The following is a 22488-nucleotide window of genomic DNA, read 5'->3' on the forward strand; positions in this document are numbered from 1 at the left end:
CAGGGAGCAGTGCTGCTCCGTGGTGCCTTTTGGCTCAGCTCTACAACACATCATTTTTTCAGCTACCTCTGGAAGGAAGATAAGCTTACCCTAGAGCAGGGCTTCCTACAGTAAAACTTGTGTAGGAAGGGTGAGGTGCGTGGCCGTCCTTAGCAGAACCAGCTCAGGATCCAGGCTGTGTTAGTAAAAGGTCTCTTCCAGCAGCATGAGGCCAAAGGCACACGGTCTGCAACCACCACAGACTGAACTGGGACTGAGAGAGAGCCCACAGGACCCCGTCACGGGGTTGCCATCTTTGGACAGCCCCTCAGCTGCACACCCCCATCCCCATGGCTGGCTCCTCATCACCCTAGGGACAGCAGGAATCGCTGGGAAGTTTGTGATACATCTCCTTTGTTACTAAAGCAAGATAATAATTCAGAGTGAAATGAAATGTTATAAATTTTTCAGAGCTATTTCATCAGCATAGTGATATTAGCATCAATTCCTTTCAGTCTGTGCTGAACCACTGACCTAAGCATCTCAGCCCATTATCAATCCCATACCCACCAAGTATCATATACAGTTCGTTCCTTCTAGAGACATTACTTAGTGTCCAGGGATGACATAACATACCCAAAATGCTGCATTACCAGGTGGCTGTTCCCTATTTAAGGGAAAGAAGGAGCACTGAGGCAAGAGGGTTAAGTTCCTCGTGTGCCATGCAGCCCTCACTGAGGGTTTGTGCTAAAGGCAACCCCAGCTTGATCAGCTGCAAACGATAGCTGACCATTCGGGCTGGGGAGCAGAGGCAACATGACGCAATGCAAACGGGTTTTCAAATGGGCTGAAGGAAATAATGCACTCTGATTTCACCCTAGCTTGACATGCATCTGTGTTAAGCATTGACCTGCTCAGTTATAAATCTAGTGGAAGTTTTCCTTCTGCTTTAGTCATATTTAAAAGTAGAATGCAATGGATTCGGATTTTTCCAAGTCAGAAAAAATTAAAAAACAGAGATAAGAGCTCTCACGTTTACAAGATTAACACTTGAACAGAGCTCTAATATGAAGAAAGCTTAATATACAACCTAACCGCATTTAAATTTTTTTTTAAATTGAACCCAAATGCAAAGTGAATCCAAATTCCCTTTTTTAAGAGGTATCCATCGTAAAAGTTACACAGCTTATTTTACCCATGTAGCTAATATTTAGATGAGTATTTGTCTGCTTTTTTCCCAGATCTCCATTAATATACCTCGTATTTTAACCTTTGCAAAAGCATAGGAAATCCTCAAACACAAACGATACGTCTGTTTCCCACAGCAACTCCAATTAGTATCCTAAAGACTCACCATGCCTGTAATGAGCGAGCATCTGTTTTTCCTGATTAGCAAATCGCTGGTGTCCTTTCCCCTCACTTGTTATTTATTTTTCTCACCCAGGAATGATAATCAGTGTTTAGCACCATAACAGCAAATCTGTACCAATATATAAACCATAGGTAATTCACACCAGAGCTGTGTGAAGTCTAAGAGCTGTTCCAGCCTTTACAGTATACAAGAAGCAAAGCACTCGGGGGACTGCCATATTGCTCCAGTCCCTTCTGCAAACTATCTCTTTCTGACCAGTTTGACACTGGTCCTATTTTAGCCTCTTCCTAGAGTTGGGGGCTTTATTTTGGAGGGGTGCTTGGGAAGGCAGGGGTGGGAAGGAGAACTCGTATGCCAAATAGCTTGAAAGTGTGATTACGACAGTCACGGGAGCAAGGGTCACTTGCTATATTAAAGCTTTAGTTTGATTGTTCCAATCTTTAATTTTCCTGCACAGCCAAGGACAAGGTAACAGACAACAGAAGGGTTTAGGCCATTACAGTGCTTAAAATTCTCAAAGTGTGATATTTGAAGAATGGATGAAATCAATGTTTGGTACTGCTTATGATACTCTGGACCAGAAAATAAGCCCATATAAAAACTGTTTAACTAAACGCTAAATAATAGCAGGTGACTTTTTTTTTGCTTCTTTACTTCTAGTAAAACTTTAATAAAAGGAACTTCAACATCTAGGATCATTGTGGAAACCTGGATGCCTACAGCTATAGAGGCATCCTGAGTAAGGCATCATATTCCAGTGGTTTCAGACTCCGTTTGTATAAAACTCATTTTGAGTTCAGACTTTATTGAGGCCAAAGTCCCAGGGCCTGAATGGAGCCTCCTGAATGTAAAGTGAGTTTCACAGGAGCCAGCTCTGTTCAATTCCACTTTGTTCAGAAGTTAGAATTTGTTCTTAAACTAGTCTACATTATTAAATTAGTGCATCGCAGGACATTCCAGCTAGCAGGTCCTGTATTTAAAGATTTTCTAGATGAAATTTTAAAGCTGTCCTAAGCAGCAGGGGCTCCTGCTCATATAAAAATGTCAGGCGAGCGTTTTGTAGGCAGCCTGCTAACTTACTGGGACAAAACCCAAACCAAACCAACAAAAGCATGACCACACAATTTTAAAGAAAGAATAGATAATCCCACAGCAGTAAGTTCTCTGATATGGCAAGTTTTCCTTTGAGACAGAATGTTCCTCCTCTGTCTTCATCAAACAACACTGCACATTCCTAGTTTCCTAAAGAAGCTTAGACATTGACCAAAGGCCACAGACGACACTGGAAATAATAGTCTCAGCTTCCTTGACAGACCTTTCAGTTCAAACAGGCCTTGGACTATGGATGCATTACAGTATCATCAAAAGTTTCTCACTGGGAAATTGCAAAGTTGGTTTTGGAAGAAAAATCTTTAAGCTGCCCATATGACCAAGGCACTTGGAACAAATAACCTCGGAGCTGTGCTTTGGCGAAGCACGAAGTCTCACTTTTCAGCAGACGCTTGACTCAGACCAGGCAGGGAACACAAGAGGAGCAAAGGTTACATGCAAACAGTTGCCTGTGGTTTATGCAACAACAGAATAACCACTGTTCAGGATAGATGCACATAAAAAGAACTCACTGGAAATTACTTTTAATATAAGCAGAACAAAACTGCTTATGATTTGTAGGGTATGATAGCGTGACAGACTAATGTGAACAGCTTTTGTTCCATGTCTCTAAAACAAGCATTCAATAAGTAATTCACATCACATGAGTCATCTTTGGTCATACTGTACATTTGTGTCAATCACTTGGTAAACATCAGTGCTGGATTATTTAGAATATATCTCATCATTACTACAAACTAATTTGAAAGTTGCAGGAGCATCCTCCAACTGTACATCAGCTTGCAAAGGGAAGAGTTCAGACTTGCAATACTGAAATTACTTCAGAGTTATGTAGCAACAGTTGTAATTCTTTGTCATACAGCATTACACTAGTTGTCAATTTGCCTACAGTTAAAGTGGGCTCATAGTCAGCATTATTATAAATTAACAGCAAAATATCTCCCAAAACAATTTAAGGGAGTAGGACCGAAAGCTAAGAACTTTGATTAAAGCATCATTTTCTAACTTTGTTTTCTAACCCTAAATTATTAAAATACTTAACCCTAAATTATTTTTAAAAATTATTTTAAAAAGATGCATCATTTAGAAAAGAAGTCTCATTCCTTACAATATCATTTAAAACTAACACAGAAGAATAAAACAGTGCTACATTAAATACAGCCAAGAGCTTTCAGATGGCATGATGTAGGTACAACCTCACGTCCTGTTATATGGCCCGGTCACGGGTTTTTCCTTGCTTTGCTGTGCATTTGACGGTCACTGAACTTTTCCCATTTATCCTGACGTGGGTTGTCCACAGGTACTGTGTTAACACTTAAGAGTCAGCATTTATTTACAATTTAAAAGCAGCACAGCTGTCCTACATCCTACAGCTGTGCTCACTCCACTGCAGTACTGGAACGAGCACAACAGCTCGGGTATCTCAGGGAATGCATCATTGTTCTGAATGACCTTTTTTTCCCCATTTTATCAGAAGATGGCTCCTCATTACTGTCCCCAGCCAGCTGAGCAGGGTCTGTCTGGAATTGTTCTATTTGAATCTCAAGATGTTTTTGAATGGCTAACCCAAGGACTTCTGGATCCACAGATGCCCCATACACTTCCCATGTCATTCCTTCATCATCCCATCTCACTTCACGTACTGGAGATTTGGGGGCCTCCAAGTCTTGCTCCAAGTTCACCTCGGGGAACACATGTGAGTGGCCTTCTGCTGCAGCCGCCGGGCTTGTTGCCACGGATTTGCACTCCATGGTTGGAAGGGTTTGTACCTCGGCATCTCTAAACTCATGAGCTGGTTTCAATCCTTTGGTTAAATCATTCATAGAGGTCATAGTCCACATATCCTTCATGGTCATTACCATGTCTGCACCTTGCTGGCTACTAAGGGCAACGCAGGCAGCCTTTGTTTCTGGAGGAGCTCTCTCTGGCTGAGCGCAGTGTTGAGCATGTTGCAGTTGTTCTCCAGGAATGCTACAGCACTTCAGGATTCTCTTGGCATCCAGGCCTGATTCACTTACTGAAGACACCAGCTTAGGATATGTCAGAATGTCTGAAGTAGAAAAGGAATGAAAATAGCCAGGTGCTGCCTGCTCTTTTCCTGACTCGCTAACCGAGCATACCAACCGTGGCACAAGTTGTATAGATGGTATGGGCAAAGAATGGCAGTAGGCAGGGACGGTGGCATCTACCTTCATACAAGGGTCCTGCCGTATATTACAGGCCCCTGCAGAATTGTTATGAACCGTCATCACCATGGGGGAGTATGCAGAGTTTGGAATAGTACCGTAAGTCAGACCACCGTGAATAATCCCAGTGGCTTGACTGAACATCGTCCTGTTTGAGAAACCATTTCCAGGCATGTGGGGTCCTAGCACGGCAGCGTGAAACGTTCCAGGATCTGTGTAAACAGTAGTGTTACGTGGAATACCACTGCTGTCAAAGCTGTTTGTGGGTACTTTTTGGTCTCTGGGCAGAACGGGAAGATGAGTCACAAGGTTTTGATAGTGAGATGTATTTTCATTTGTTTCTGATCCATATCTCTGCGTTTGGAAAGACACCCTAGCCATTGGTGGATCATGCCTGCAGCTAGAACTTAGGCTGGAGTGAGCAGCACTGGTTTCTACGTGAGTGACATAGGTCTGTTGTTTGCAACTGCAAGTTAGGTCTGAGTGGCTTCTCTGAAGGGTCGTTCCTGGTTCTTCCGTTTTACACATGCTTTGCTGGTGGACGATGCAGGCTGAAGAAACATTCTCAACAGTGCTGCTCTTTACACACATCTTAGTGCCCCTCACTTCCCAGGACACCGGGGACTCTTCAGCGATAAGAATATGGTTTGTAGTCTTACTTCTGCTCTGTGAATTGTCATTGCCTGACCGGTCGCTCATGGTTTGGACCACTGATCCAAGTCCCACCATCCCAGGCTGTGAGAAGGACCACCCAGGACTCCTTGCATCACTCTTGTTTCCCAGGGTATGGCAGATGGTGCTACTGTGGCTTTTCTTTAGCTCCTGTTTGTTGCTTTGACTTTCCTCTAAACTTGATTGCCCACTATAAGCCAGACTTGAGGAGCTCTTCGACAGGGGGTGACTATTGACATTCAAGAGACTGTAACAAGTAGAACTTAGTGAGTCCTGGTAGGAATGAGTGTGGAGCTGGTGGCTGTCAGCTGACATGGCAAAAAAGAGAGATCTGCAAGAAATGGTGAGAAGAAAAAGAAGAAATTTAAGCAGGAAATAAACGCACTGCAAACTACAGTCTCTGTTGACTTTCTGCCTGGGCTTCTTGCTTTTCACAGCTCACAAATACTTTTCAAAAAGCACTATACTGTAGTATAGCGACTGGCCAGTTTCCACTTTCAGTTTCCACAAGAGGTTTTTCTCTGAATTAAAGCAGGATTTATTGAAATTCTGGGTTTTTTACATGTCACGAAACACAAAGGGGGAAAAAAAATATCTTCTACCTTTTAACAATAACAGTCTCAGCATTGCCAGGTATCATCTCCCCTGATTTTGCTGGAGCCATTTTTGGAATGTCCAGAGATGTCATATAACTTGAGCAAAGACAGAAGTATTTTTAAGCAAGATAGCTTTTCGCCATGGTGTTATTAAAGCAACGATGCTAACTGGTTTGTCAAAACAAAAAACTTTTCAGTTTTTAATTTCTTGACAGTATCATTTCAGAAGTTATCCAAACACTGCTGGAGCTTGCAAGCATTAACAAAGTCTCAACAACTGAACAAGTTTTCCCTTTTTCCCCTTCCCCTTCCTAATAAGCTTCTTCAGATTTTATTCCACAATACTGTCACTATTTTAGTGAACTGTTTTCCCAGGGTCCACACAAGTGTGCAGTAGATGTGGACAAAATTGTTTTGACCACCTGTAGCAGAGTAGAAATTGGATGAAACCCAAGGAAATGAGCTCTGTTAGGCTTGTTTGGAGTCAGTGCCAGTGGTCCCAGGACAAAAAATGCTGGGCAGCACGGTGTGAAGACATTGGGTCAGTGGGCATTCTAGCTTGTGCTTACCGCTGGCACGGTAGGAGGTGGCAGCAAAGAGGGACCCAGTGAAAGGCTGGGGGAGAAACTCCCCTAGGAATCACTGGGCTGTATGGAAAGTGTGCATCTCAGCAGTCTGTTAAGGGTACGTGCTTCCGCGCATGGTTTGGGCTTCTTGTGCCAACCACCTTTGGGAATTCACAGGTTCACACTGGCTGTGGAAGGTACATACTCACTGCACCAGAAGCAGGGTAAAAGCAAACCAAGAAATTCTGTAGCCCAAGTACTGTGGTGGTTCTGTCCTTTTTTTAGTGCACTTAGTCACTTCTATTGTTAGAAAATGCTTGTTTCTACTGAGTGCTATAGTATCCTAGCCTTGTTAACATCTATACTAGCACATCCACATCTAAGAGAAGTTGTAACTGAAGATCTTCAATCTAACCAGATCTAGTGATCCATTTTTGTTGATTGAATCGGATCTTCCCCTGACTGATTACGCACATTCCCTTGGTGTCACAGAGGTCTTGCAACATTTGTGTAACTAAGTTATTTTAATATGGTCATATAACTATATCTATCACACATACATACAAACATATTCTGTTTCCTAAAAGAACCCATTCTGTTGAACAGAAAAATCTAGAGCATTTACTCATTGCTTCCAGGTCAAGCACTGTTGGATATTTTGTTTTACAGAAGTACAGTGGAAGCCACAATCTGTTCCCTCAGATGCACTCTGTACACTCTGCCTCCTTAGCAGGACTCCTACAGAAACCTTCACAGTTTCTTGTGAACTGTACCACTAAAATAAAAACGAATGTGTGGAACAAGAAAGGGTCTTGTCCACATTTAGTGGACAAAAGTACTCTGTAAGTGTGACAGGAAAGTCCACTCGTAATGCCAAGAGACCAGTGGCTCCAAGGACTCACATACAAACCTCTCGGTGAGAAGCTTTCAATATGTGATGCTTTTAATATGACATTTAGAGACTCACAGAGTCCTCTACCAACGCAACTGATGAGGAGCATGCCTTTTGCTCCATCCACGAACCAAAGCTCTGCTGCTGATCCAGACAGTTATCAGTTCTTACGCTTGTAATTCCATTTTCGTTGTTAACTTTGGCAAGCTAACAGTTCAGGCTGCAGTTTTCCCATCACCTGAAATCCACTTGCCTTGGCAGTTTTCCATAATGAAATTAAATTGAGCAAGACAACGTTAAAAAATAACAATGTTTGCAATCACTTCTTTGAGTAGCTTCTTGTTGTGGGCTGTGTACTAGGGACTTGAGATTGGCAGCAATACCCTCTAGCATTAGGCTTTGCTTGAATTTGGACTGTGTGCAGAAAAAAGGCAGTTCCCCCTCCTTCCTACATGCTTGTTTAGTTAGAAGTTAAACTCGTTACAGACTCCACCCGCATCAAGGCTGCTCTTTACACCACGCAGCCTCCGGGCCCTGTAGGACTCCACAGGCTGGTGGCATCAAAGGACAACGCAAAAGCATCTTTTCTTCTAGGAATGGAATTTTTTCAGATTCCTGGGTTAGAGACACCGCTGAGTGCAGCTGCAGCCAAAAGCAACCACTTCTTGCCAGGCTGGCCATCAACATATTTCTGCAAGTTTTCCCAAAGCCCTCACAAAATCTCACTCAGCACTTCGTAGAGAAGCGAGAACTGGGAACGTGACAGTTTTAAAACACTTCACACTCCTCCTGCAGCCACTTAACACAGATAGGTGTAGTCTGCCATGGAGTTCAGAGCAGTCAATAGGATTAAACACCAGAGCATAGCTGTCCGCAAGGTGAAGACTGTACATTTAATCTCCTTAAAAGATAACGCCTGCAAAGGCTCTCGCACACACTGGGATGAAACAACATTTACTAATGGAAATCCTCAGTCACAAATATTGAGTCTCAGGTGAAAGGAAGCTTCAAACATATCCCGTTACAGAAGATACAAGGCTGTGCAAACTTTGAGGAGCAATCTCACAAAGTTTACAAGGTTCAAACATGGGTATATAGGCACAGAGACCTCTGTTTGCTTTGTTTACTTAGCATTGCTGCAGAAACCTCTGTAATTGGCAGAAGTGAAGCAATCTGAGATTGATTCATCACCTGAATGTGAAGAAACACATTCAGGTGAATGAAACAGTCCAAGTATATTGACATCACTGAAAACAACACCTAGTGTGGTTTGCAACGAAACCTCCAAAGAAAACTCTGCAGAGATTTATTTTTGCTCCAGCCGCGTAGACTCCAAGCGCAGCTGAAATCAAGACCAATGCTACATATATTACACATTACAAATACACGTACAACATTATAACCACCGAGTATCAACAGCATGTGAACACTTTTGCTCAGACAGACCAGTGTTCCATGCTAACACAATTGTAACAATTACCCTGTGACTTTGGGACCTTAAAACAACAGGAACAAGGATCAATGAAGTAAAACAGCATCTTACCTGATACTTTAGGACATAGTTAAGGAAGGGGGGAGGGGGGAAATGGTAAAAAAGAAATCAAATCCCCATTCAAACATGATGAATCAGCTTCCCTTAGAACAACGCACTTTCTTTCCTATTGTGTTGAAATCCAACGCTACATTTTCCCAGACAGCTGGAACACTTCCCCGTTTGTAGCCCACCTATTGCTTTCCCCTTCCATTCCCTGCTCCTGTTCCCCACTCACTCTGGAGAGACCTGTGAGCTCTCACACCGGCAGCACGCTTTGCCCGCCTGGCAGAGGCAGAGCCCCGAGCCAGCCTGGCACACGTGGGGCTCCGCACGCAGCGCGCTGGCTGCAGAATCGCTCATGCTGGTGGACCTGGCCCTTCCTCACCTCTGCTGCAGTCCAGCCTTGCCACAGCATCCCACAGCAGCACAGGCAAGCACGCAGGTGTGCCTCAAACTGCATCAGCTTGTTGACCCTGATTGCTCTTTTTATTTTGTATAACTGTCTTAGCTTTCCCTGCGCCACATCATCAACCCAGCCACACCGATTGCTAAGGTTAGCACAGGGAATAAACAGAAGACCACTCCCCACTGCAAAAGCCCACAAACTTACTAGTGGCATAAACCCAGAGCAAACCTGCACGATGCCTTGCTTCCTAAGGCTTTGGAAAGGGCACATAATCCCTTGTCCACCTTCCCAGGCTCCACATTTCACACGTGCAAAGCTGGCACTCATTCCCCAGCGTATGCAAAAGTTCTTACAGGTAGGTATATACACCCCTACGGAGGAGTCACAACACTGCACGTACACACACTGGAGGTGCTGTTCCCTACACGAGTTCATGCAGGCTGCATCCAGCTGATGGTTTCTGAGAAGGGGAAGGAAGCAGAAGTGTCTGGATGGTTATACCAGCACATAACCAACACATGTCCAGGGAGGGGCTGGGGGCAGCTACCAAGAACAATGTGACAAACTAAAAAAAACCAACCAACCAACCAACCAAACAAACAAACAAACAAACAAAAACAGATCAAAAAATAGCAACCCCAAAACATGGAACCCCTCTAATTTCACAGTCATGCAATGCCGTTGTATTTTGTGAATCAGCTAATGAGGAATGGATTACCCATAGGAAACATGGATACAAACACGGCTGACTTCATGGGTACTCAGGGACCTGAAACTTTTTTGTGCGTGTTGGGCAGAAAAGACTGCTTAGCTTAACTTTTCTTTTTTAAAAAGTAAATACATAGCTTACAGGAAAGTGATTTTATGCAGAAATACCAATTGTAGATTCTGAGTTGAACTGAGATATTTTCATTTGGACATTCAAAGGAAATCCACACCTAAACGCACAAATAAGCACGCATGAACTTTGAGGCAGATACCCTGCTATGAATACATAGAGAATTGTTAGACAAGCAGAGAAAGGATTAGGATAGAAATGGAATTAACATCCACTATTTTTGGCTTAGCTTCAGATAGCTTATGAGGGGATCTAGGCTGCTTTCACTAATTCCACTGAACTACTTTAAAGCAACAAATGTTTATTTTGCTATGACTTATGATTAAAGTTGTGACCTATTTAATGCACTAGTAAATTTAGTCTTAGAATATTAAATATCATGGACGTTATCAATTAAAAGACGTTCAGTAGTATATTAACTATGATTCTAGAATTCTTCAGTATTTTTGTATTCCATGCATGTACATTTATTTATAGTTTTGACAACAAACACAAGTGGATATAAGTAGAGTGGTTCCTTACAGTCATGTCAACGTATAGAGCAAGCTTTCATGAAATATAATCATACCACATGATATTTCAGTATGATTTTATTTAGCTCCTACGTTATGTATTCCCAAGTGATTGCTTTCTTCCCTGCACTGGCAGGCTTCAAAAGAGCGATATGATAAACAAGACATCCACAAAACAAATCATAGTTTTCATAATAAGGATAGTAATATGGGACATTAACACAAGACGATGTGTTAATAACAAAAGAAATCCAGCTGTGCTAGCATTTCCTCCAAGAAGCAATGAAAAAAACTACAAAATGCCATAAAAGTAACACAAATGCTGGATCCTTTATCCCAGGAAAGGAACTTTTGAGTACCGTCTCAAGCTCTGTACTATAACTTCACAAGTTACATGGCACTGCCTGCTCTTTCATCAGTGCCGTTACTGCACTAAGTAAGTGTATTGTGATGCAGTATGAATTGCCTAACACATTACACAGTACAAGTTAGCTGCAGAATTTGGGAAGAGACAAAGAGAAATTTCACTTAAAATTTAATACTATTTACTAGAAAAATACATGCAATGCCAGAGACTTATTCCTCTGTTTCCCATGCTTTATTTTTGCTTTATACAACCGTGATGGTCAACCCACAAACCAACAAGACCTGTAATAGTGACAGCAGGCTGTTTCACCTGTCTTCACTTTACTGATCATAACACTGAAAAAAAATATTTCTTTTCTTCATATATTTCATTTTATGCTTTCAAAACCAGTATCTGACTGCAAAATAAGTGATAAAATCAGAGCCAGTTTCAGAGGTGACAGCATTAATATGCAAGTGTGGAATCTGGAAGACATAGGTGATTTGATGCATACCAGAATTTTTGGATGATGACTGTTAATTTTGGGTACTGACCAGGACCCTCCATGGCAGGCTTTAGCCCTTTTTGAGAAGACATGCAGCATTAGGGGGTTGCAAGGTATTTGCCCAGAATTCACTCCTTCATTTGCACCATCCTGGCCCCACTGTGCATCAGCACTCAGTAACCTCTGCAATAATCAGCTTCATCAGACAAACAGAATTTCTGCAATAGCACCAAATTCCATGACAAACACATGTATGTTTTATTATAAGGAGAACAGTGTGATTTGAACTAACTTACGAGATCTACTTGAATTGATGGCTGCTATATGTAAGTTCTTAACTCTATTTCATCTTGTTACAAACACCCGGGGTTATAAATTTGAAAAGGCAAGAGCAGTTTATGGTTATAATGACAGAACTTTAATTACAGCCCAAGGGGCAGCTGCCACTTAGCCACAAACACTGCTGACACCTGCCTGGGACACAGGACAGCACACACAGAAATACAGCGCAGAAATTTCTGCCTAAACAGCCGAGTTACCTTGGGTACCAGAAGCAATGCAACATGTCCACATGGTGTTCTCTTCAGGTCTGCTATTTTAAGCAATGTGTCTTCCTTATTGGCATCTACAACTAAACTTCTAAGGCAGATGTTTGCCATGGTAAAAGGATATAAAAAGGAACATCATCTAATATGACATTAATTTCTTCTAGAGCTGTTCTCATTTTAAAGAGGCTCATACCACCAAAATAATTTTCAACAAAGCAAACACCGGAGTATGGTCATGTCTAAAAATTTGTCCCTGCTTGCCCACATTGAGAATTACTGGTAACTTGCACAAGACAAGATCTGTTTTGCACTTACACGAAGACTGACATGCCAGCATCAGGAGACCTGATGGCCTCCCCCTACCTACACTCCCTTCAAAGAAACAGTCCATTAGCAGTAATCACTAACATCTACTGTTGGCCGGGGGGATTCAAGCCACTTGGAAGGCATTGGCAAAACAGGATTAGCCATGGTAAAAAGCTTAGAGATTCAAGTGCCTGGGATTAGGGGTTTTTTGGTCTTTTTAATTGTTATTTTATTTCGGTGAGGCATAAGGGAAGGGAAAAAATAGAGGAGTTGAAATAGGGGAAAAGGTATCACTCACCAGGGAACTTCAAGGAAATTCTGTGAATACAAGGATATTAATGCAACTAGATTAATGAAGAATCAGGTTGAGACCCCAATTACTTAACCTTTAATCCATCATCTTCCTTTAGGCTTTCCATTTTGGAATAGCATTATAAATGAACTATGCCTTCTTCAGTTCAATCTGCTAATGCCCTCTTGTAAATATTTTGGGTCACCGTGTATTTCCAAGTGTCAGACAGATCTCCAGGAGACACTGATCTGGGCATCTACAAATACCACCCGATGCACACAACAGCCAAGTGCATACTGTCTGTGCAAACGGATGGGATCCTTGTTTGGTTCTGCCCCAGTACAAGCACCAGTGACAGCGGTGCATGTCACTGGGACCATAATTCACCCCCAGGAAGAGAAAGAGGAGCACATTTGACACAAGAGCGGAAGAGTTATGATCCTCAGTGTGCAGCATAGCAAAGGCATAGATTGCGTGTGGTTTACGTGTGTGTAAGCTGACTTGTCACAGCTTTTCTTTTGTTTCTGTTAATTATCACTTTAGCTATCAGGCTTTTCTAAAAGACTTTGTTTTTCCCTGTCCAAAGCTGAGCACACTGGACAGACAGCTCTCTCTGCATCGATTGGCAACAAAGGGAAAAGGAGAGAGTCCCCTTTTCCTGAGGATTAATGAACCTCAGCTACCTCCTTACCGAGGAGCCAAGCAGAGACCTCTTCCCCCAGTGCTGAAGTTACCGTGGGGAGCCTGCTTACCAGCAGCCTCGGCAGGGGGTAACAAACTCATTGCCATGTCAGAAAGTGAATAGATTCAAACATTTACTGATACAGTCACCTTAAGGCAGAATGACAAGGCCATTGTGTCCACAATTATCCCAACAGCAGCATAAGAAAAGTGATGCAAGAGGGTGATCACTGGCTTTTAAAAAATAGCAGGGGCAGCCCACAGTCCTGGCGGTGCCTGAGCCTGGAAAGAAGAGCTGGGAATGCTAAATTCTAAAATAAAAAAGCTAAAAGGAGAGTGCTGTGAGAGAAGAGCCTGTGGAGGATGAACCAAAGGAGACTGTTTTAATGACAACTTTAATTGAATTCCTAGGAAGAAGAATTCACGTGGGGCTGTAAATAAATAATTGGGAAAGCGGGGAGGGGTACGCTCTGTTGCAAGGGAGGCGTGTGCTGGGTGTAGCCCTGACACCACCACACTATGCACTGTGCAACTAGGCGTCCTCTTCACCACCTTCTGTCTCAGAAACAACGTCAAAGTTCTCTTGGGATTTTGATCTTTTTTTAGAAGACATTTATAAGCAAAACATTACTCCCATTGTGTCTTCATGTGCACACAGACCTACCTCAGTGTACAAACTGCCCTACATATAGCTGACAGAGCTAAAATGTGAGATATTGTAGTCATATTGGACACTCACTATTGGTATTTGACAGCTCACTTCTTTAAAATTTATCTCTTCAGCCAGAAGACTTAAAACTTTTTCATTACAAATGAAATATGCTGATACGGTCATGTCATCAGCTGTTTCCAGCAGCTGGGGCTTTAATAAAAAAGTCATCAAATATTATGACAGCAGGCAACACTGACCTAGAATCATGCTTACTGTGAACAGTGTGTGCCTACAGAAGTGGTACATTAATATAATTGCCTTTCTGCTTTAAGCAGAACAGAATTATGCAGAATGAAACTGTTAATTCAGCTGCCAGGTTTGTGCTGCTAAGAGTTGCTGGTGGTACAGAAGTCCTGTGAGCAAAGCATGTCATAATTTTTTTAGGAATTGATCTTTATCGCACAAAATTTGCAGTGGCCTGTTCACATTTGCATTTATTTCGGAGAGACAGATGCTAGCAAACCTTTTCGCAACAGAGGATCAGATCCTATTCCATCACATGTACCAGTCTGGAGGGGACGGGCTCAGTCTGGTATCGAACAGCTCCTCGCCCTCAGGTGTGGGTCGGCTCCCCAGTTCTGAGCAGACCGCGCCCAGAGCCATGCCACCGACCCACAACTCTGCAAAAACACAGGGCCATAGCTTGCTCAGCGAGACCCTCTACCCATCAGAGGCCCAAGCCAGTAAAATGTGTGAATCACAGTTGCCTGTGAAGCATCATGAACGTAAAAATCCTACAGCAACCGAAAAGCCTGCTTCCAGCCCGCTTCCAGCCTGGCAGCAGGGGAGTGCAGCCCCAGCATTCCCGAGGCCAGGAGTCTGCACGTCCACCAACCTCCACCCAAACTGGCCAAGCAATTAAAATATCTGCTTGGAAATACATGTGGTTTTAGTAGAACACAATCAAATCATCATTTTTGCTGTTTGCTTGAAAGCTTAAAAGCAACAGTTAGAGGGAAGATAAGAACTCAGTGTGGCTTAGCATGGGTATCCTAGCTTCAGCTTCAGGATTCAGCACTGTAGTTAGTTACTTTTGGATACGAGGGGGCTGAGATACCCCACCCTGAGGAGTGAACGTGCATCTGACTCCTAAAGCTCCGCAGGAAGGTCGATGTGCTCTCAGAGCAGGTGCACTGCCCTGGCTGGAAGGAGGAGGCCAAAAGCACGGCACTGAGCCCCCACCTAACGCGCCCGGCCTCCCAGAGAAACGCCAACAAAGACCAAAGCTTTACAACCAGTTACAACAGCAGAAAAGGAAGCTCAAATCTGCCTTAGAAATCCTGACTAGGTACAGCCGCAGGTACAGTGGCTTTTCACGTTCACGCATCATCCCTACTGAGGATGGCAACTCCTGTAGTGGCAAATGGGAACGATGGTGACATAAACAAAAGTAACAGCAATCTGAAGCTCTCCAAACATCTCTGTTAGGATAAAGGAAGACAATATTTACAGACTGAAAGATGCACCAACGAAACAATCAAAGATGGTTCATTCTTCTTCTACATGTAGAATAGTTAAATTGCTTTCCTGCCTGAAATAAAACCTTTGGCAACTTACCTAGTGAGACTTAGCAACTTATCCTCATTTCTTGTTCCCGTATTTTTCCCTGTGATTGAACAATACACAAGGGCTACAAAAAACCCAAACAACCCTTTAATTCTTTATTTAATGACAGTGTTTATGAACTGTACACAAAACACTGGAGAAAAGAAAGATTCAAAAAGGCAATCCATCTGCCTCCAGAAGCTGCTGTCAGCAGTGGTAGGGAGAAGACTGTCAGAAGACTGACCCAGATTATAAAAACAATTGCTCAGTGATTAGAAAGAGGAAACAATTGCCTCTGTCTGTGTTCACTGACACACTGTATGACCTTGAGCAAGCCATTCCCTCTGTGACTCAGTTTACTCCTCTGTGACTCAGGGATTAGATGCAGAAGCCCTAATGTAGGCATTTAAAGGCTTAATTCATGATTCCAGAGCACTCTGAAATCCCAGAATGAAAGCTATTAAATAAAAGACATTGAGAAGAATATATTCTGGCCTTTCTTTTGTACTATTTGGTTTGAAAGAGATAAATAGAGCATCTCTATGTGAAATTCTGGTTGCAGTTGCAGAAAACTCATCTCACTGGTAACGTTCACACACTCTTGGTGCCTCAGAAGCACTTGCTGAAAGCAGCCCCTCCGCTAGCTTCCCTGCGTCAAGTGAGGGTGAGTAATCTGCAGGATTTCAAGTACATAAACCCAGTATTAACAGAATTTCTCAAATTAGGTATCATATGTATATATTGTATATATAACATGCATGTTAATACCACGCATATTACATATGCATGGTATATTATGTAGCAATGATTTATTATAAGTAGGCTCTTTATGAGCAGAGCTGTCACAACTGCAGACCACGTCGCCCTGCAGTGCTACATTCACTCACAAGCTTTTATTTACTATGATGAACTTTTCCTTAAAATCTGTCTGGCAGAGGGATTCTGTGACACATTTATGTTTTCAGTTCACGCTGCAAGCTGTCTTTTGTGTATCTGTAAGCTGGAAAAGACCTGGCAGTCTCTATCCAGAGGGATAAGTGGTGCTGCACACATGTAGTCAAGTAAGTATTGAAAAGGACTCAAAAGAAGGCTACATAACCACATTTCATAGCGTTGCTAAAAGTTCCCATTGTCTGCATAAGCTAGCTCTGAAATGATATAAACAAAAAATATGGGAGGAACCAAGAAGAAAAAATTTCCTTATCAAACTCGATATTTAAATAACAGTTACTATGTCAACGTGTGGTGTCTCTCTCGAAAAAGCAACTGTCCCAATTCCTGTGGTCTAACCAGAACTGTGTGGGAAGCTCTTATCTATTTTCAGGAAACATTTGAAAGGGATGAAAGGGAGCTTCTCTACTCTCTCAGGACTAAGAGAAGAAAGAGAAGCAAAACATTAGAGCTTGGCTAGAGGAGAGCCCGTGCTCACAAGATGCTATCCAAAGCTTGTTTGACACCAGAGACCTTAAGGAGAGAAACCCCAAGATATGGTAAAGCAGCTGACTAAAACTTGCAAATGTTTTGTCAAATCCGAGTATGTGAAGAAGTTCCTCAAGAACTTCTGTTTACACCCTGCTCTATATAAACAAGCAAGTTTCCCCTCCTCTTGGTTAATCTCAACCACAAAATGAGCTGCAGAAGTCTCTGCTTCCTTATTAACAGTCAATAATGTCAGAAACACAAAATATTGCGGTATAAATGCAGAGCAGCTCAAGAGCTGCAAGACAAAGCGGGTTCCTGTCATCACCACGGCAGACGAAGACCCCACCTCTGCGATGGGCAGCTAGAGGGTAACCCGTTAAATGTCTGCTGTTAACCACTAGCAACGAGGCACTGGTTATAAGGAGTTAAGTCTCCATTACAGGAATTCTTCGCTTGTCAAACATTAGTTTGACCATATTCAAGACCCAAGTGGACAAAATCCTAAGAAATCTGATCTGACCTCATAGCTGTCTCTGCTTTGAGCAGCAAGTTGGCATAGATGACTTTCCAAGGTCCCATCAAAACTGAATGATTCAATGATTATTTTTTTAACTGTTTTCATAATTTTTTGCTTTCACCTGTCTTTGCCAATGAGAAGGTTTCATGAGGCTTCTCATCCTGAACCTCAAAAGAATGTGCAACCGTTTTGCAATATTAAACCATCTGATTGATTAGTAGAACCTCTACCTTTTACTGGAACAAGGTGAAATAGGAATGACTTTTGAAAGGAACCACAAACCTGACCCCTGTGCTCTGCAGGCAAGGTGATACATTGGAATGAGGCAACGAATTCCAAAAGTTTCTTTCCAGTCTGTCAGCCCTTTCTTGTAACGAAATCAAGAAAAGCACTGCACTATTTCCATTGTTTAGAGGCTACTGAGAACCAAATACAACTTCTAAAACAAGATGTATCCTTTTCCTTGACAGCATTTCAAGACGTACTTATCTACCCTGTTCAGTCATAAACACTGAACTTTCCCAGCAGATTCATTGCAAAAGCCAATAAAATAATTTTAAGAGTCTAAAAAAAAAAATAATATCAGTTTAGAAGAGTTAGCGTGGCTTTGTGCATTCATCATCTCTCCAATTTCCATACCAGGTCTGCTTAGTTTGAGCTGAAAACAAAGTCAGAACTAACTTTCAACGCAGCTCAGATGAACTGGGTTCTGCCAGTTTCATTCACTGTTGACTAGAGTAAAGCTCTCCAAGTCAAATGAAGGTTTTACAACTGCTCAATCCCATTAACCTTCATTTGCACTCAGGTGTGCCCTTGCTAAAGCTTAATTAGCAAATATTCTGCAGATGGAGAAATGCACTGGCTCCTTTTTCTGTATTAGATCTACACTGCGCAAGAGCTGAGCCATAATTTTGGAAGACATACTACTTTAAAGATGCACACAGGGATGGGACAGGCCAGTTTAAAGGTGATCTTTCTTACAACGCTTTTTTGGTGCAGCCTGACACCTGGATATAACTCACGTGCTTAATGTTCACACTCAGCACCACGCTAGCAAAGACCTGGCTGATGTCTTCATTTAGTTAGCCTGTCCCCCGTCCCATGCTCTCAGTATATACACCTAAGCAGCCCCAAAATAATTTTTTGTGGTTCCTACTGCTAAAGATAATTTCTGTGAATGGAACTTTATTCTGAAGAACTTTAACAGCTTTTGCAAAGAAAAGAGACCACCTTCTTCTCCACCACCCACTAAGGAATCAGAAGATACTCCTAAAGGACAGTTCTTAACATAGATATGAACTATCAGCGGCATAGCTTTAGATTAATTCCATAGTCATAATGCATCTGTAAGAAATACCACATCAAATTATCTGAACCAGAGAATGGCTCATTTAGTATCTCTCTGTTCACTGCCTTCACGCAGGTATTCCTCAGCACTGTATCCCAACATTTCTTTCCATTCTCCCCCTCTTTCTGCTTTTACAGAAACAATCGCTCTTACCGCTGCAACATCCACCACCCTCCCCACAAGGAAAATATAGACTATTAAGAGTTTGGATGATTCACGTCTTCCTGAATTTTAATAGCCCAAGGAGAAGTGTTTTCACATAGGATACGGTATATGCATACAGCTTTACAGCTTACACAAGTTAAAAACCCTCTTGTTACTGTGCAATGAAACTGCAAGAATGAACCAAAAGGCCAGTGCCTGCAAACCCTCGAGTGTAGCATCATTTGCAGCCTGATCCATGCTATACTGCTGTTCTTGGGCCAGAATGGTTTGGGACTGCAAGCAATGAAATGTCACATGCATCTGCCAAAGACAGAAACTTTTGTTTCTTTTAGGAAGTAATGGAATTGCCCAATGACTTAAGGAACGCCTGCAATGATAAACCCATGGCACATGATTACAAAAATAAGATTTTTATTTTTTTCTGATTCATTGGAAAAAATACTTCTAGAACACAGCAAATTAATAACTACCATTAACAGCTCTCTGTCTAGTTCCTGAGCCTTTGAAAGCATCTTTCCTAGGCTGCATTCTCCTGCAAATTGTATAACAGCTTGCAATATCCAAATACGAGGGACCAGTCAAGTACAATCCATCCTCATTTTGTAACATTAACTACAGGGGAAAGGAATGGAGAATTCAGCCTCTTTAACCTCCAGAAGAGCTGCTGAAGAAGGAAGAGGATTTTGTTGCTGTTCTGCACAGAACGAACCAGCCTGCAGACAGGTGTAATGTTATCTCACTGGTACAGCAAATACCTCTGCTCATCTGGAGTGTTTTAAAGCTGCCTCGGGTTTACCCTTCACCATTGCCCTTAACAGAAAGAAGATTGAATTTCAGAAGTATAATGACCATCAATACCAATTTCCTTTCGTTCCACCCTCCCTCATACCCTCTTATTTCTCAAGTGTATTTTGAATGTGCATAGTTTACTATAGAAAGAGAAATGTGGGTTCGGTATGGTTATCTAATGGGGAATTATCATATTTGGTGTTGTAAACCAGTTCAGACATCACAAGGCTGTATGCAGTTTACTGCTCTTGTTTGGGCAGCCCTAGATAAGTGTCAGATAAACTAATCTGCAATTGCAGCTCTCTCTGGAGTACAGTTAAGATAAAATGTCTAGACAGTAAAAATCAACAAGACCCTATAATCAGGGACGAGTGTTTTGCAGAGTAACTGAGCCATGGCATGAAAACATGAAGCCCTCATCTAATCCACCCTCTTAAATGAAACCTTCCCCAAACATAATTCTTTTACACAAAGACTCTACTCCGTGTAAAAGTCTTTGAAGTCGGATCTTACTGCAGTCTATGTCCTGCAAACGTTCAGGCATATGCTTAACCTTAAACATGCAAACCACTATTTGGAAGCTTGGTGCAAGGAAATCACTGATATTTTGGCATTGGATGATTACTCTGAAGCATGAGTCACTGGAAAAGAGGTAAGTTTTGGTCTTTATATGGTCCATCTCACTTATGCACAAGATCAACATCTTACAAAATATATTTATCCAATGGTTATCTTTCCAGTCACCTTTCATGCTTAGAGTTCTCTAAACAGAAATAACTACTGGCTCTCCCCCTCCCTTTTAAACCTCTTCCCCTAAAATCCAGAAGTGCATCAGCACAAAATCTTACCTTTAATCACAGGAGGTTATAAACTACAACATACGCGCAAAACACTCTCCTGCTATGGTTTCTGATCTAAAACATTTACTCTAGTGGTAACAAAAAGCCAAACCAAATCAAACCTTTGACTTCAGAAAAGACGTTTTGGTTTAAGAGAAAATGTTACTGGTTGTTCTAAATAGTGATTATCATTTATCTAGGAAAGAAGAGTATTAAACAAAGCTGATATGCAGGTGGCGTTGAAATATTCCTCAGCTTTTCTGTTGTGTTGGATATTAACTTCTTAGGAATTCAAAAAACATGTGGTAGGCATGGTGGAAGAAAAAAAGGGAAACCATTCTCTGGCAGATTAGTCCTAAAAAGGTAACAATTTAAAGCAATACAATTTACCCCTTTTCTTTCTTTTTTTAGTATCAAAACCCCGACATACCCACAAAAGATCATCAAAAAGCATCTTCATAAACTTGTAGATGTGCAGAGAAATAAGATGAATGGGATTGGGGGGGGTTCTCCCCCAAAGAAACAGTAACAAGGATATCTGAGCAACACTTGCTGAAAGACAGATACATACACATCTAAATGAAAGACACCAGCACAAAACCCCCACCTTCTGCAGAACTACATGAAATTCAATCAAAGCTCAGAGACACAGTTCCCGACAATGTAGTAAAAGAGAAAACTATGATTTCCTCGGCTTTTCAGCCCGGCTACCAACCCCCTGCTGCCGACACGGCACTTACAGAAGCCTGGGTCTGTCTCTATGCGGCTCCTCTCCCTTCCCCTCATCGGCTTTGTTACTCTCAGAGACCTGCTGGCACAGCGGAGAGGGCTCCGCGTCCTCCCAGGAGAGGAGAGAACGGGCAACACATGGCTTCCGTGGTCCTTACCTTCCCCCTCCTCAGGGACTGCACATCCAGCTTCCCTGCCCAACGTACTTGGAGGGGATTTAAAACAGATGCTCAGAAATCTGAGGAGAATGAAAGGCAAGAGAGTTCGGATTTCCTTTGGGAACTGGGCTCCTTGGTCCGCCTGTGCTGTTGGCACCAAGGTAGGCTAAGGGGGAGGAGGAAGGATTGTTAGAGAGCATCAAAGGCAGGAGCCTGGGAGACGGGGTTTCCTCTGCCTGGACGTGACGCCCCTTCCTGCCTCCCCTCTTGGCTGGAGAGGAAATAAAATGGAGCCCAGGAGGGAGGGAGGGAGAGAGATAATCCTGCGGCTTCATCCGATTAGAGAAACTGGGCCTGTGCAGAGCCGGCAGTGCCGCCAGGGAGGCACAGGGAGGGGAGGCAGAGAGGGGCAGGAAGAGGAGGAGCAGAGGGGGGAGAACAGAAATGATAAGGGGAAAAGGAAAATTATAAAAGGCATGCCAAGGAACTGGCGCCTGGGCCAAGCCACCCTGGCTACGTTCAGTTTCTACCCTTGTGTAAATGTGGAGTCACCAGTAGGAAACACCCATTGCTTCTGGTCATCTGGGGCAGCTGAAAAAAACCAACCCAAACCAAAACTAAAACCCTCAAACCCGGAACACATCAGCTGTATAGGCATGGGCTGGGAACAAGGGTGTCCCAATGGACTGAAAAAAGAGCGAGATTGCTTGTGCTGAGTAGGGGAGGAATAACCAAAGCAGTGTGCCGCACGAGCTGTCGAGTTTGGCACGGACAGGACACAACTTCGAACAAATTTTCTATTGCAAGTTGTTTACCAGAACCTCTTTCCAATTACTGAAACAAATCTTAGTTGAACTGAAGTGACTTTTTAAAAGTGTGTATCAGCATCTCCCCCTTGCCGGGCGCTGGCAGCAGTGGCCTGG

At 42.6% G+C, this 22488-nt stretch overlaps 1 protein-coding gene across 2 annotated transcripts; it reads right to left on the reverse strand.

The window, feature by feature from the left end:
- Window positions 1-2049: 2049 nt before the first annotated feature.
- On the reverse strand, window positions 2050-21896 carry GPRIN2 (G protein regulated inducer of neurite outgrowth 2). 2 transcript variants are annotated; one of them, XM_037399002.1, is made up of 2 exons: window positions 21566-21896; window positions 2050-5650 (listed from the first exon to the last, which is right to left on the reverse strand). In XM_037399002.1, exon 2 carries the CDS (start codon window positions 5632-5634, stop codon window positions 3841-3843), a length of 1794 nt encoding a protein of 597 aa, XP_037254899.1. In that variant the 5' UTR covers window positions 5635-5650; window positions 21566-21896; the 3' UTR covers window positions 2050-3840. The 2 variants fall into 2 exon arrangements, with proteins under 2 accessions (XP_037254899.1, XP_037254900.1); XM_037399003.1 differs by having other exon boundaries at window positions 21419-21896.
- Window positions 21897-22488: the final 592 nt, after the last annotated feature.

Source organism: Falco rusticolus, chromosome 9 (genome assembly GCF_015220075.1).
Source record: "Falco rusticolus isolate bFalRus1 chromosome 9, bFalRus1.pri, whole genome shotgun sequence".
Taxonomy (NCBI): domain Eukaryota; kingdom Metazoa; phylum Chordata; class Aves; order Falconiformes; family Falconidae; genus Falco; species Falco rusticolus.

Bases quoted from the DNA above. Each gene is read 5' to 3' on its own strand.
- GPRIN2 (XM_037399002.1), bottom strand. From the start codon at position 5,634: ATGTCAGCTGACAGCCACCAGCTCCACACTCATTCCTACCAGGACTCA.